We start from the raw sequence: 17,104 nt of genomic DNA on the forward strand, positions 1-17,104 counted from the left end.
GATCACACCAACTCACTCCTCAGTCAGACAGATCACACCCACCCACTCCTCAGTCAGACAGATCACAACCAACCCACTCCTCAGTCAGACAGATCACACCCACCCACTCCTCAGTAAGACAGATCAACCCCAACCACTCCTCAGTCAGAACAGATCACACACACCACCCACTCCTCAGTCAGACAGATCCCACCCACCCACTCCTCAGTCAGACAGATCCCCCCACTCCTCAGTCAGACAAATCCCTCACACTCCTCAGTCAGACAGATCCCACCCACCCACTCCTCAGTCAGACAGATCCCACCCACTCCACAGTCAGACAGATCCCACCCACTCCTCAGTCAGACAGATCACTCCCACTCCTCAGTCAGACAGATCCCTCCCACCTCAGTCAGACTGATCCCTCACACTCCTGAGTCAGACAGATCCCTCACACTCCTGAGTCAGACAGATCCTACCCACTCCTCAGTCAGACAAATCCCTCACACTCCTCAGTCAGACAGATTCTACCCACTCCTCAGTCAGACAGATCCCTCACACTCCTCAGTCAGACAGATTCCACCACCCTCCTCTCAGACAGATCCTCCCACTCTCCTCAGTCAGACAGATCCCTCACACTCCTCAGTCAGACAGATCCCTCACACTCCTGAGTCAGACAGATCCTACCCATTCCTCAGTCAGACAAATCCCTCACACTCCTCAGTCAGACAGATTCTACACTCCTCAGTCAGACAGATCCCTCACACTCCTCAGTCAGACAGATTCCACCACTCCTCAGTCAGACAGATCCCTCCCACTCCTCAGTCAGACAGATCCCTCACACTCCTCAGTCAGACAGATTCCACCACTCCTCAGTCAGACATCCCTCCCACTCCTCAGGTCAGACAGCTCCCTCACACTCCTCAGTCAGACAGATCCCTCCCACTCCTCAGTCAGACAGATCCCTCCCACTCCTCAGTCAGACAGATCCCTCCCACTCCTCAGTCAGACAGATCCCACCCACTCCTCAGTCAGACAGATCCCTCCCACTCCTCAGTCAGACAGATCCCTCCCACTCCCAGTCAGACAGATCCCTCCCACTCCTCAGTCAGACAGATCCCTCCCACTCCTCAGTCAGACAGATCCCTCCCACTCCTCAGTCAGACAGATCCCTCCCACTCCTCAGTCAGACAGATCCCTCCCACTCCTCAGTCAGACAGATCCCTCCCACTCCCCAGTCAGACAGATCCCTCCCATTCCTGAGTCAGACAGATCCCTCCCACTCCTCAGTCAGACAGATCCCTCCCACTCCTCAGTCAGACAGATCCCTCCCACTCCTCAGTCAGACAGATCCCTCCCACTCCTCAGTCAGACACAACTCTCATTAACATTTCCACCTTCATGTTCTACACTTCCTGCAAGTCAACACGTGTTGTTGTTGTTTACCAGAGCAGTTCCAGCCGGTAGGAGTCTGACAGGGGCTGAGGGAAGAGGTGGGAAACGCTTGGAGCGGTCTCATCTGTATCCACATCACAACCGTCATGGCAGCGAGCCAAACCCGGTCAAACCTTGTCCATATCCACGACGGAGGGCGTCTGCGCTCGTGACGCCCCTCTTGGAGATGCATCTCATGGGCAGGAGTTGCACCCTCTCTCCGGTGGCTTTTGGTCTGGGATGGAGGTCAGCCGAGTGAGAACACACATTTTCCGACACCGAGGGCGTCTGCGGTGCGGAGTCCCAGCAGCGGCTATACAGGTCTGAGTTGCTGCTGGTGGTTTGAAATGCTCCGATGCGCTGTGTGTGTGTGAGAGAGAGAGAGAGAGAGAGAGAGATAGTGAGGAGTGAAAGAGAGAGAGAGAGAGAGAGAAGAGAGGGAGAGAGACAGAGAGAGACAGAGAGAGAGAGAGAGAAGAGAGACAGAGAGAGGAGAGAGGGAGAGAGACAGAGAGAGAGAGAGAGAGAGAGAGAGAGAGAGAGAGAGAGAGAGAGAGAGAGAGAGAGAGAGAATTCTTAAATTAAACTCTTCTAATCGTGCCGTTAAGCCAGTACTCACTACACAACTGTTTGGCAGTAGGTTGTAACTCTTCAGATGGTTTCCTCTTGGTGTCACTGTCACTCAGTGAAAATGTGATAGGCTAATGCCTGTGATGTCTGCGCGACTAGTTGCCTTGCAGGGGAGGAGGTGCCAAGGATATCCTAGAACACCGATTGGTTTACGAGATGGGTGTGAATGTGTGTGTGTGTGTGTGTGTGTGGTACCGAAATGTGCGTTATGGCTCACGTGACGCGCGTGGGGGGTCTGTGTAGTGGCACAATTGTTCAATTGACTTAGCTCCCACCAAAACCGGTTGTCGAAATTCAATTAAGCCACTGAATCTCGTGAAACATGTTTTCTCTGGGCAGCTGGATGACAGAAATAAAACAAAGAGTCACTCAGACTGGCCCCTGGTTTTAAACTTCCGTATCATATCAAACGCAGCTGGCTCCAGCGCATCACAATCAGGGATATTAACACTTCCATCACACACACACACACACACACACACACACACACAACACACACACACACACACACACACACACACACACACACACACCACACACACACACACACACACTCACTCACACACACACACACACACACACACACACACACACACACACCACACACACACACACACACACACACACACACACACACACACACACTCACACACACACACACACACACACACACACACACACACACACAGATCTTTTTCTGCATCTGCGGTAAATCAGATAATAGTGTCTAACTTCTCAGTTGAGAGGGAGGGGATATGTAGGTGCCTGGATTTATTTCTCTCTTCTCCTCAAGTCTCCAATTCACTTCTCACTGTGGTTTCTGTGTGTGTGTGTGTGTGTGTGTGTGTGTGTGTGTGTGTGTGTGTGTGTGTGTGTGTGTGTGTGTGTGTGTGTGTGTGTGTGTGTGTGTGTGTGTGTGTGTGTGTGCTTGTGTGTGTGTGTGTGTGTGTGTGTGTGTGTGTGTGTGTGTGTGTGTGTGTGTGTTTGTATGAAGCACAATCCCCTCTTTGTGTGAGTTAACAGTCTGGAACGAATTGGTAACACTGGAGCCCACAGATAACCCCAATTAACCATCCGTGGTGTAGAGAAGGTCACACACACACACACACACACACACACACACACACACACACACACACACACACACACACACACACACACACACACACACACACACACACACACACACACACACACACACACACACACACACACACACACACCTGTGTCCTGATGATATAATCGTATTGCATGGTTTTATCCAGACACACAAAGAGCCAAAAAGGAAGAGGAGATATCATGCTATCACATGTAAATCACTCACATCAAGTTTATAAAGTTCCCCTCTATATCTATTTCCCCCTTACCCCTCCCCCTCTCTCTTCTTCTCTCCTCTCTCCTCACTGTATCTATCTCTCTCCCATCTCTCTCTCTCACTCTCTCAATTCAATTCAATTCAAGGGGCTTTATTGGCATGGGAAACATATGTTAACATTGCCAAAGCAAGTGAGGTAGATAAATATACAAAAGTGAAATAAACAATAAAATGAACAGTAAACATTACACTCACAGAAGTTCCAAAAGAATAAAGACATTACAAATGTCATATTATATATATATATACAGTGTTGTAACGATGTACAAATGGTTAAAGTAAAAAAAGGAAAATAAATAAATAGTTGTATTTACATTGGTGTTTGTTCTTCACTGGTTGCCCTTTTCTCGTGGCAACAGGTCACAAATCTTGCTGCTGTGATGTCACACTGGTATTTCATCCAGTAGATATGGGAGTTTATCAAAATCAGGTTTGTTTTTGAATTCTTGTGGATCTGTGTAATCTGAGGGAAATATGTCTCTCTAATATGGTCATACATTGGGCAGGAGGTTAGGAAGTGCAGCTCAGTTTCCACCTCATTTTGTGGGCAGTGAGCACATAGCCTGTCTTCACTTGAGAGCCATGTCTGCCTATTTTTTATTTTTATTTTACCTTTATTTAACCAGGCAAGTCAGTTAAGAACACATTCTTATTTTCAATGACGGCCTGGGAACAGTGGGTTAACTGCCTGTTCAGGGGCAGAACGACAGATTTGTACCTTGTCAGCTCGGGTGTTTGAACTCGCAACCTTCCGGTTACTAGTCCAATGCGCTAACCACTAGGCTACGCTGCCGCCCCATGGCGGTCTTTCTCAATAGCAAGGCTATGCTCACTGAGTCTGTACATAGTCAAAGCTTTCCTTAAGTTTGGGTCAGTCACAGTGGTCAGGTATCTAGTTTGCTCTGTTTTTTTGTTAATTCTTTCCAATGTGTCAAGTAATTATATTTGTGTTTTTTCATGATTTGGTTGGGTCTAAATGTGTTGCTGTACTGGGGCTCAAATGGGTCCTGGGGCTCTGTCCACAAACAAAAACAGACCCCACAGAGCCCCAGGACCAGTTTGCTTAGGGGACTCTTCTCCAGGTTCATCTCTCTGTAGGTGATGGCTTTGTTATGGAAGGTTTGGGAATCGCTTCCTTTTAGGTGGTTGAATGGCTCTTTTCTGGGTTTTGATAATTAGCGGGTATCGGGATAATTCTGCTCTGCATGCATTATTTGGTGTTTTATGTTGTACACTGAGGATATTTTTAGCAGAATTCTGCATGCAGAGTCTCAATTTGGTGTTTGTCCCATTTTGTGATTTTTTGGTTGGTTAGCGGACACCAGACCTCATAACTGATTCAAGTATTTTTAGCCAGATCCTAATTGGTATGTCGAGTTTTATGTTCCTTTTGATGGCATAGAAGGTCCTTCTTGCCTTGTCTCTCAGATCGTTCACAGATTTGTGGAAGTTACTTGTGGTGCTGATGTTTAGGCCAAGGTATGCATGTCTTTTTGTGTGCTCTAGGGCAACAGTGTCTAGATGGAATTTGTATTTGTGGTCCTGGTAACTGGACCTTTTTTGGAACACCATTATTTTGGTCTTACTGAGATTTACTGTCAGGGCCCAGGTCTGGCAGTATCTGTGCAGAAGATCTAGGTGCTGCTGTAGGCCCTCCTTGGTTGGTGACAGAAGCACCAGATCATCAGCAAACAGTAGACGTTTGACTTCAGATTCTAGTAGGGTGAGGCCGGATGCTGCAGGCTGTTCTAGTGCCCTCGCCAATTCGTTGATATATATGTGGAAGAGGGTGGGGCTCAAGCTGCATCCCTGTCTCACCCCACGGCCCTTTGGGAAGAAATGTGTGTGTTTTTTGCTAAATTTAACTGCACACGTTTTGTTTGTGTTCATGGATTTTATAATGTCGTATGTTTTTCCCCCAACACCACTTTCCATCAGTTTGTATAGCAGACCCACAGGCCAAATTGAGTCAAAGGCTTTTTAAAAAATCAACAAAGCATGAGAATTCTTTGCCTTTGTTTTGGTTGGTTTGTTTGTCAGTTAGGGTGTGCAGGGTGAATACGTGATCTGATGTACAATCATTTGGTAAAAAGCCAATTTGACATTTGCTCAGTATATTGTTTTCACAGAGGAAATGTACGAGTCTGCTGTTAATGGTAATGCAGAGGATTTTCCCACGGTTTCTGTTGATGTATATATCCTACGGTAGTTATTGGGGTCAAATTGTCTCCACTTTTGTGGATTGGGGTGATCAGTCCTTGGTTTCAAATATTGGCGAAGATGCCAGAGCTAAGGATGATGTTAAAGAGTTTAAGCATAACAAATTGGAATTTATTATTTGTATATTTGATCATTTCATTGAGGATACCATCAACACCACAGGCCTTTTTGGGTTGGAGGGTTTATACATTGTCCTGTAGTTCATTCCAGGTCATTGGAGAATCCAGTCTGTTCTGGTGTCTTTAATAGTTGATTCTAAGATCTGTATTTGATCATGTATATGTTATTGCTGTTTGTTCTTTGTTATAGAGCCAAAAAGATTGGAGAAGTGGTTTATCCAGACATCTCCATTTTGGATAGATAATTCTGTGTTCTTGTTTGTTTAGTGTTTTCCAATTTTCCCAGAAGTGGTTAGAGTCAATGGATTCTTCAATTACATTGAGCTGATTTCTGACGTGCTGTTCCTTCTTTTTCCATAGTGTATTTCTGTATTGTTTAAGGGATTCACCATAGTGAAGGTGTAGGCTCTCTCTCTCTCTTTCTCGCTATCTGTCATTCCCCTGTTAGTGTGGTCTCTGTCACTCCCCTGTTAATGTGGTCTCTGTCACTCCCCTGTCAGTGTGGTCTCTGTCACTCCCCTGTTAGTGTGGTCTCTGTCACTCCCCTGTTCGTGTGGTCTCTGTCACTCCCCTGTTAATGTGGTCTCTGTCACTCCCCTGTCAGTGTGGTCTCTGTCACTCCCCTGTTAGTGTGGTCTCTGTCACGCCCCTGTTAGTGTGGTCTCTGTCACTCCCCTGTTAGTGTGGTCCCTGTCACTCCCCTGTTCGTATGGTTTCTGTCACTCCCCTGTTAGTTTGGTCTCTGTCACTCCCCTGTTAGTGTGGTCTCTGTCACTCCCCTGTTAGTGTTGCCTCCGGTGCCAAAGATCCCATTTCCTTCTAATCAATGTGTGTTCCAGATTCATCACACGTCAGAGAGCCGTCAGCTTCCATTAACACTGATGTGTGTTCCAGATTCATCACACGTCAGAGAGCCGTCAGCTTCCATTAACACTGATGTGTGTTCCAGATTCATCACACGTCAGAGAGCCGTCAGCTTCCATTAACACTGATGTTGGATCCCCACTATCCAATAGCCTCCACTCTCCTTCTCCTTCTCCTTCTCCTTCTCCTTCTCCTTCTCCTTCTCCTTCTCCTTCTCCTTCTCCTTCTCCTTCTCCTTCTCCTTCTCCTTCTCCCTCTCCTTCTCCTTCTCCTTCTCCTTCTCCTTCTCCTTCTCCTTCTCCTTCTCCTTCTCCCTCTCCTTCACACTCTCCTTCTCCTTCTCCTTCTCCTTCTCCTTCTCCTTCTCCTTCTCCTTCTCCTTCTCCTTCTCCTTCTCCCTCTCCTTCACACTCTCCTTCTCCTTCTCCTTCTCCTTCTCCTTCTCCTTCTCCTTCTCCTTCTCCTTCTCCTTCTCCTTCTCCTTCTCCTTCTCCTTCTCCCTCTCCTTCACACTCTCCTTCTCCTTCTCCTTCTCCTTCTCCTTCTCCTTCTCCTTCTCCTTCTCCTTCTCCTTCTCCTTCTCCTTCTCCCTCCCCCTCTCCTTCTCCTTCTCCTTCTCCTTCTCCTTCTCCTTCTCCTTCTCCTTCTCCTTCTCCTTCTCCTTCTCCTTCTCCTTCTCCCTCCCCCTCTCCTTCTCCTTCTCCTTCTCCTTCTCCTTCTCCTTCTCCTTCTCCTTCTCCCTCTCCTTCTCCTTCTCCTTCTCCTTCTCCTTCTCCTTCTCCTTCTCCTTCTCCTTCTCCTTCTCCTTCTCCTTCTCCCTCCCCCTCTCCTTCTCCCTTTCCTTCACACTCACCCTCTCCTTCACTCTCACTCACTCCTTCTACCTCTCCTTCTCTTTCTCCCTCTCCTTCACTCTCACCCACTCCTTCTACCTCTCCTTCACACTCACCCTCTCCTTCTCTTTCTCCCTCTCCTTCTCCTTCTTACTCTCCCTCTCCCTCTTCATATCCCTCTCCTTCTCTTTCTCCCTCTCCTTCTCTTTCTCCCTCTCCTTCTCCTTCTTACTCTCCCTCTCCATCTCCCTCTTCATATCCCTCTCCTTCTCCCTCTCCCTATTCGTTCTATGTTGTCTCTCTAGTCTACACACACAATCTCTTTCTTTCGTGCTATACTCGGCATGTATGTGTGTGTGTGTGTTTGTGTGTGTGTGTTGCCTGCAAGAATGTGTCCTGTCTAAGCAGATCCATGTGACTCTGCCCCGTCCGTCCCTCTCAGAAGTATTAGATTAGTTTAAAGTGGAGGGAGATATAATTATAGAACTCACATGACTTCACAGTACATCACCACAGCCCAGGTCTCTGTCACGTCCCATCTGCCCGTTTCTCCAGACCTCTATCCTTCTCCTCATCCCCATGCTGTCATGTCTTTCCCAGTGGGATTCATTCTATCACTCATTTAACACATGATGACTGAATCATTCAGGATTATAGTTTTTCACAGTGACAGGTAATCAGATGTGATCCTACAGATAGTCCTGTTTATCTCCCTCATCCATGACCAATTATCATCCTGGACTCATTCATCAGTTATCACCCAGGACTCATTCATGACCAACTTTCACCCTGGACTCATTCATGACCAACTTTCACCCTGGACTCATTCATGACCAATTATCACCCTGGACTCATTCATGACCAACTTTCACCCTGGACTCATTCGTGACCAACTTTCACCCTGGACTCATTCATGACCAATTATCACCCTGGACCATTCATGACCAACTTTCACCCTGGACTCATTCATAACCAACTTTTACCCTGGACTCATTCATGACCAACTTTCACCCTGGACTCATTCATGACCAATTATCACCCTGGACTCATTCATGACCAACTTTGACCCTGGACTCATTCATGACCAGCTTTCACCCTGGACTCATTCATGGCCAACTTTCACCATGGACTCATTCATGACCAATTATCACCCTGGACTCATTCATGACCAACTTTCACCCTGGACTCATTCATGACCAACTTTCACCCTGGACTCATTCATCAGTTATCGCCCTGGACTCATTCATGACCAACTTTCACCCTGGACTCATTCATTACCAACTTTCACCCTAGACTCATTCATGACCAATTATCACCCTGGACCATTCATGACCAACTTTCACCCTGGACTCATTCATGACCAATTATCACCCTGGACTCATTCATGACCAACTTTCACCCTGGACTCATTCGTGACCAACTTTCACCCTGGACTCATTCATGACCAACTTTCACCCTGGACTCATTCATGACCAATTATCACCCTGGACTCATTCATGACCAACTTTGACCCTGGACTCATTCATGACCAGCTTTCACCCTGGACTCATTCATGGCCAACTTTCACCATGGACTCATTCATGACCAATTATCACCCTGGACTCATTCATGACCAACTTTCACCCTGGACTCATTCATGACCAACTTTCACCCTGGACTCATTCATCAGTTATCGCCCTGGACTCATTCATGACCAACTTTCACCCTGGACTCATTCATTACCAACTTTCACCCTAGACTCATTCATGACCAATTATCACCCTGGACCATTCATGACCAACTTTCACCCTGGACTCATTCATAACCAACTTTTACCCTGGACTCATTCATCAGTTATCGCCCTGGACTCATTCATGACCAACTTTCACCCTGGACTCATTCATGACCAACTTTCACCCTGGACTCATTCGTGACCAACTTTCACCCTGGACTCATTCATGACCAACTTTCACCCTGGACTCATTCATGACCAATTATCACCCTGGACTCATTCATGACCAACTTTGACCCTGGACTCATTCATGACCAGCTTTCACCCTGGACTCATTCATGGCCAACTTTCACCATGGACTCATTCATGACCAATTATCACCCTGGACTCATTCATGACCAACTTTCACCCTGGACTCATTCATGACCAACTTTCACCCTGGACTCATTCATCAGTTATCGCCCTGGACTCATTCATGACCAACTTTCACCCTGGACTCATTCATTACCAACTTTCACCCTAGACTCATTCATGACCAATTATCACCCTGGACCATTCATGACCAACTTTCACCCTGGACTCATTCATAACCAACTTTCACCCTGGACTCATTCATCAGTTATCGCCCTGGACTCATTCATGACCAACTTTCACCCTGGACTCATTCATGACCAACTTTCACCCTGGACTCATTCATGACCAACTTTCACCCTGGACTCATTCATGACCAATTATCACCCTGGACTCATTCATGACCAACTTTCACCATGGACTCATTCATCAGTTATCGCCCTAGACTCATTCATGACCAATTATCACCCTGGACTCATTCATGACCAACTTTCACCCTGGACTCATTCATGAACAACTTCCACCCTGGACTCATTCATCAGTTATCGCCCTGGACTCATTCATGACCAATTATCACCCTGGACTCATTCATCAGTTATCGCCCTGGACTCATTCATAACCAATTATCACCATGGACTCATTCATCAGTTATCGCCCTGGACTCATTCATAACCAATTATCACCCTGGACTCATTCATCAGTTATCGCCCTGGACTCATTCATAACCAATTATCACCATGGACTCATTCTTTAGTTATCGCCCTGGACTCATTCATCAGTTATCGCCCTGGACTCATTCATGACCAATTATCACCCTGGGTTCATTCATGACCAACTTTCACCCTGGACTCATTCATGACCAATTATCACCATGGACTCATTCATCAGTTATCGCCCTGGACTCATTCATGACCAATTATCACCCTGGGTTCATTCATGTCCAATTATCACGCTGGACTCATTCATGACCAACTTTCACACTGGATTAATTAATGACCAATTATCACCATGGACTCATTCATGACTAACTTTCACCCTGGACTAATTCATGACTAACTTTCACCCTGGACTCATTCATGACTAACTTTCACCCTGGACTCATTCATGACCAGTCATCACCCTGGACTCATTCATGACCAGTCATCACCCTAGAGTCATTCATGACCAGTCATCACCCTGGAGTCATTCATGACCAATTATCACCATGGACTTATTCATGACCAATTCAGAATGGAGGAAGGGAGAAGGGGAGCGTGGCCTGTTCTATACGTACCAGTAAGACAGTGAAACCTATACTATAATCCCACTGAGCTCCAGTGGTTCTCTGCGGTGGCATCTCCAATTTCTACCTTGATAAATCACCTTGATAAAGCAAGTTCAATAATACAGTGGTGGTAGTTGGAGAAAAAACTAGGAGTTGGTCTTTATCGACACCTTGTGGTTTTTGTCGGGAACCACAGTTGTTGGATATGTTTACAGAGCCCTCTGGCGTCCAATCAGAAAGATCCATGTACTGTACATGCCAGGACTCTACAGAGATACAGTCTATGCTACAGAGAAAACCTCAATCTTTATTTAAAAATAAATAATCCAGCCATAGAAAACGAAATGTCACAAAAACATAACAACAAAGGAGAATCCATGTCACGTAACCATGGCAATATGAATGTAGATTTACAGCCTCTTCACTCTCTTTTCACCATTACAATGTCCCACTGACCTGATGAGGTCAAAACACCCCACTACAAACACTGAACGTCAGGTGATGACCCAAAAGACCTGATGACACACTTTGAAACCAGCAGAATGAGGCCAAAACAAGGTCAAGTGTAGATGAAATAGTTGGAATAGAGATGGAATAGAGTAGAGACTAATGTAGACTAACGGAGGGAGTCACTTGGGAGGATCCATTGAGGGGGAGTGGAGGGCAGCTCCAAATAAGATACAGTACTACAGACATTGGCCAGCTCCAGTTTTCTGACTGTCAGTATGGCACAGGGCTATTAGGTAGGTACTATGTCTAATCAGGGATGACCCCTCTCTCTCCCTCCCTCTCTCTTCCTGAGTCCATCTCTTCAGCTGAGCGTCTTGTGCCACAGGTCGAAACAAGGCACCACGTGTAGCCTGACGTACTTGTGCCCGCCGGAGGAGCACTCCAGACAGCCGTATACCGTCTCCCTCGGTGTCTGGCCCCGGCCACACAGGGCACAGGGGCCCTTGGGGATGTTGTGGTTGAGGAGGTTGACACGGGAGTGGGAGTCCCCTCTCAGGTAGGTGGAGGAGACGTCCGTCATGCTGGCTGCCTTTTCATAGTAGTCTGTCACTACGTCGTCCATGTAGGTGTCTGAGTGGGTGTGGGTGAGCTCCTCAAACGTCCTGTCGTCTTGAGTAGGGGAAAGCAAGGATGAGGATAAGAGTGTCACTGGAACATCGGAAAATGTGCAGGGATTATTTTGCTTTCACTCATTATCTTTACATTACCCTGTGCTTTTACTAGCATTTGTGTCAGTGGAGGCTGGTGGGAGGAGCTACGGGAGGACGGCCTCATTGTAATGGCTGGAATGGAATTAATGGAACGTATCAAACATATGGACACCACGTGTGACGCCATACCATTTATTCCATTACAATGACCCACTCCTCCTATAGCTCCTCCCACCAGCCTTCACTGGTTTGTGTTTATATATGTTTATACTCTTTATTAGTATTTTATTAGGCTCCCTGGGTGTATATTCTTCTCAACAATATGGAGCTAACGATTGTTCTTTAAACAGCATTATACTGGTAAGATTAGATCACTCTGGGACCTGTACCTTCTTTAAAACCTCTACAGGATTGGCGGGTCCCCCACGGGATGGTTGAGCTAACGTAGGCTAATGCGGTTAGCATGAGGTTGTCAGTAAAAAAACAAAATCCCTGGACATAGGCATATCTGATATTGGCAGAAAGCTTCAATTCTTGTTCATCTAATTGCATTGTCCAATTTAGAGTAGATATTACAGTGAAATAATACCATGCTATTGTTTGAGAAGAGTGCACAGTTATGAACTTGAAAAGTTATTAATGAAACCAATTAGGCACATTTGGGCAGTCTCGATACAAAATTTTGAACATGAATGCAATGGTTCATTGGATCAGTCTAAAACTTTGCACAAACACTGCTGCCATCCAGTGGATAAAATCTAAATTGTGCCTGGGCTGGAATAATACATTATGGCCTTTCCCTTGCATTTCAAACATGATGGTACAAAAAAATACAAAAAACACATGTTTTTTTCTTTGTGTTATCTTTTACCAGATCTAATGTGTTATTTTCTCCTACATTACTTTTGCATTTCCACAAACTTCAAAGTGTTTCCTTTCAAACGGTATCAAGAATATGCATATCCTGCTTCAGGTCCTGAACTACAGGCAGTTAGCTCATGGGTATGAGTGTGTCATTTTAGACGAAAAAGGCACGGATCCTTAGGATTATACAGCATTATACAGGTAAGATCAGACCACTTTGGAACCTGTACCTTCTTTATACAGCATTATACAGGTAAGATCAGACCACTTTGGGAGCTGTACCTTCTTTATACAGCATTATACAGGTAAGATCAGACCACTTTGGAACCTGTACCTTCTTTATACAGCATTATACAGGTAAGATCAGACCACTTTGGGAGCTGTACCTTCTTTATACAGCATTATACAGGTAAGATCAGACCACTTTGGAACCTGTACCTTCTTTATACAGCATTATACAGGTAAGATCAGACCACTTTGGGAGCTGTACCTTCTTTATACAGCATTATACAGGTAAGATCAGACCACTTTGGAACCTGTACCTTCTTTATACAGCATTATACAGGTAAGATCAGACCACTTTGGGAGCTGTACCTTCTTTATACAGCATTATACAGGTAAGATCAGATCAGATTGTTCTAGTCTTTTAGATTTACGCTACGATAAGAACAGGAGGAGGTGTAGCCATTTCCTGCAGTCAAATGACCTAGTGGCCTCATTCATATTTTTTATAATTTCATAATTAATAAACATGTTTGTTTTTTTAAACACAGACAATCCTGTGTTTCGTATATGTCAAACAGTTTTGTTATACAGTATTTCAGTCTTCTATGATGTATTTAAAGTATAATTTTGGGATACATTTCAACTCTATTTTTTTAATCCCATAACCATGTGTGTGAGGTGTATACTTTTGTTTCAAAGTAGATGTGTTTAAGACTACAAAGAATCACTCTGTGTGACCCAGATTCAGCCCACTGCAGTAAAAGGTTAAGAGATGAAAGAAGGTTCCCACCTGCTCTGAAGGGGTTTCCGTACACCATCCCAGACAGGAACCTGCGTAGCCGTCCCATAGAGAATCGACCAATGAAACCACCCAGCTGCTCTCTGATCAGCTCCTTCTCAAATCCGCCCAACGACTCAGGGCTTACACAGATATCTGATCAGGAGAAGGGGAAATATGTTTGTGTGTGTGTGTGTGTGTGTGTGTGTGTGTGTGTGTGTGTGTGTGTGTGTGTGTGTGTGTGTGTGTGTGTGTGTGTGTGTGTGTGTGTGTGTGTGTGTGTGTGTGTGTGTGTGAGTGAGTGAGTGAGTCAAGCGTAAGTGTGTTTGTTGTGGTTGTCTCACCAAGTCGTCCATCCAATCGAACAAACAGTTCAAAGATGCTGAATGCGATGGTGGTGTGAGCTGGGATCACTATGGCCTTGTCTCGACCTTTGGGGTTTTGACCATCATCAATCTGAAACTGTAGAACACCAGTCAGATAGGTGAGACAGGGCAGTCATCCATTCAACCATTACCTGCTGAGAGTGTCAGATGTCAGTGTTTCTGTGTGTATTGTACTGTGTGTGAGTGTGGTGTGTAGGTGTGTGTATTGTGTCTGTGTGTATGCTGTGTGTGTGTATGGTGTAAAGGTGTGTGTACTGTATGTGTGTGTGTACTGTGTGTGTGTGCTGTGTGTGTGTGTGTGTACTGTGTGTTTGTAGGTGTGTGTACCCTTATGTGTACCATGTGTGTACCATGTGTGTACCGTGTGTGTAGGTGTGCGTATTGTATGTGTGTGCGTACTGTGTGTGTAGGTGTGCATTTACCCTCATAGTCGTCCGTCTCATGCCAGCGTGGACAGTGAGAGAACACTGACGCGTCGTACGGATGCTCTCCATGACAATACAGAGAACACTCCGCCCACTTTCTTTGGACTGACGAATCAGACAGTGATCCAGATCCACTTTCCTATAGTGGAAAGAAACCAGAACACAAACCTGTGTCAGAAAGACTTCTACTGTCCAGGTGTAATATACAGTATGTACAACCAACATGGTCTCATTAGAATATCGACAGCTTGGTTCCATCTGGAAAAAGATGATTCTGAGATAATTGGCTTTAAAATTCTGAACCCTCATTGGTTTAAAAGATGTCAGCAATTTTGAACTGAGGTATTTAGACTACTGTATAGGTAGAGAACATTGAACAGAACAAGGCTGTTTCAATAACTACATGTTGACTAAAATACAGATAGCACATTATAGTCTCAAGCTCTCTATATGTCAAAATAGTGACATTTAATCATTGTAGTTATATGTCAAAATAGTGACATTTAATCATTGTAGTTATGTTAAAATAGTGACATTTAATCATTGTAGTTATGTCAAAATAGTGACATTTAATCATTGTAGTTATATATTAACTAACCTGACATATTAGTTGTTTGTCATCACCATCATGACCCTTGGTAATATCTTATCAGAAACAAAACCAGAATCAAATTGATAAAATTCTAAGCTATTTTCCACCACCTGCAGTGTACCTGGAGTTGAGTTCCCTGAGCAGAGTTGGGACCTCTACCTCGTGTTTGGTGACGATCCCAAAGGAGGCTTTGACAGCCACAGAGTCTGAACCACTGATGTTGAACCCCACGTCGTTCATCAGGTGGTTCCCTAATCTGCCGTTCAGGGCCACGTCAGACTTGTCCTCATAGTTCAGGAGCTGGTATGACGACACCCCTGTTTGAATGGAATAAAAGGCCTTGTTAAAGGCATCTGATATTGTACGAGACTAGCTTTACATCTGCAGAAACACATGCTTTACTTTTTCAAAGTGAAAGACAGTTATAATGCATTATAAGCCCATTATAATACCTTATAAGCTATTCATAATGCACTATAATGAATGACATAGGCGTTAATAGCTGCTGATAAACATGCATTCCTCCCCTCACTGGACTCTACCTGCTGTGATCTCCTTCTCCCCCACCAGGATGTCTTTCAGGGAGAAGGGGGTTGAGGCGTACTTGGTTTTCTTCCAGAAGTGTCTCTTCCTCTTCCTGGTGACCAGGCTGAGGGGTTGGTAGCGGTCAGCCTCACTCAGGCTCGGTACAGGGATCAACCGACCTGTGTCTCCCACCTGCTTCACAAAGTTCTTAGTCGCCGCAGCGAACATACCGGTGACCAAGGAACAGCAGACGGGTGCAGGAGTCACTGCTGGAAATTTAAGGCAGCAACAGGTAGACTGTAAGTGTCCGCTGTCCAGGCAAATGTGAATCCTTTAGTTTACACTATTAAATACGTTTGTTCTCTTTTTCTTGGCTTTGGTGAGTTCACATTGGGAAGTTCTGCACAGGTGGACAGTTGTTCTGAATAGATGTCTCTCAAACAGGTAGAGTCATTCAGCTGTGCAGCTCAGGGCTAATGAATAATGGAGACACCATGTAAGGGGATATGGGGACAAGCTGTCCCATAACGTGATTGGACAGGTAGTTGCCTTCATTCTTCCTGTCATGTGACCAGTGACCTCACCAATGGGTTATGCAGTACTTCCTGTGCTACTCTGTCTTTGAGGCCCTAGATGTCTATCAATAATGCTGCCCTGAGCACTGAAAAGTGATATCAGTGTAAGTATCAATAGTTTAATTGTAGCTGGTTAGGGAATCTGATCAAATTTAAATGGATCAGGGTTACACAGCTTAAAGGAAAACTCCACCAAAAAGCTGTCTATTGGTGTGGTCCCAAATGTTGTTGATATAGTCCCAAATGTTTCGCATTAGACCACTGTGCCACTCGGGACTATATCAACAACGGACTCATGAAACAAATACCAGAGTAGCATGTGAAACATCTGGTTCCTGTGTTGTGAACTAGCATGACAAATAGCAAGAAGAGTGGTGGTCTTTGTGGTGTCTATGTTCAAATGTACATTTCTTGTGGTTGTGTCTGGTACCAATAATAGACTAGTCTACATGTTACAGGGAGTTGAATACTTCCCCACCCAAAAGGTCATACAGGATATGACATATGTTATGTTATGACCTTGTCTTCCTTGTAATTTAGCTGTTTGGCTGGGAAATGAAACGTAATGTTGTATATTTATGAGATTTTTTTCAAAAGTGGGAAATGGGTGTGGTTTCCACAGTGTAAACTATGTCTGTATTCACACTGGTCCATTAACACTGACCAGGAATAGAAGGTCCTTTCTAAAGGTCAGAATGACTACCCAGGTAGGCGATTACAGAGATAAGACAAGCAGGACACAAATATGTATTACTGTGCAAATGACCATATGGGGACATGGAATGAATAAACGT

At 45.1% G+C, this 17,104-nt stretch overlaps 1 protein-coding gene across 1 annotated transcript; it reads right to left on the reverse strand.

The window, feature by feature from the left end:
• Positions 1-11,082: 11,082 nt before the first annotated feature.
• On the reverse strand, positions 11,083-16,744 carry LOC109883535 (pejvakin-like). The gene is made up of 5 exons (XM_031819740.1): positions 15,753-16,744; positions 15,332-15,527; positions 14,616-14,757; positions 14,152-14,269; positions 11,083-11,899 (listed from the first exon to the last, which is right to left on the reverse strand). Exons 1-5 carry the CDS (start codon positions 15,961-15,963, stop codon positions 11,592-11,594), a joined length of 975 nt encoding a protein of 324 aa, XP_031675600.1. The 5' UTR covers positions 15,964-16,744; the 3' UTR covers positions 11,083-11,591.
• Between the last annotated feature and the right edge of the window lie 360 nt (positions 16,745-17,104).

Source organism: Oncorhynchus kisutch, unplaced genomic scaffold (genome assembly GCF_002021735.2).
Source record: "Oncorhynchus kisutch isolate 150728-3 unplaced genomic scaffold, Okis_V2 scaffold2519, whole genome shotgun sequence".
Taxonomy (NCBI): Eukaryota; Metazoa; Chordata; class Actinopteri; order Salmoniformes; family Salmonidae; genus Oncorhynchus; species Oncorhynchus kisutch.

Excerpts from the sequence above, each read along its gene's own strand:
- LOC109883535 (XM_031819740.1), bottom strand. The coding sequence starts at position 15,963 with ATGTTCGCTGCGGCGACTAAGAACTTTGTGAAGCAGGTGGGAGACACA. Across the intron at positions 14,758-15,331 it reads CTCAGGGAACTCAACTCCAG|GAAAGTGGATCTGGATCACT; the intron begins GTACACTGCAGG and ends TTTCCACTATAG. Across the intron at positions 11,900-14,151 it reads TCGATTGGATGGACGACTTG|ACGACAGGACGTTTGAGGAG; the intron begins GTGAGACAACCA and ends CCCCTACTCAAG.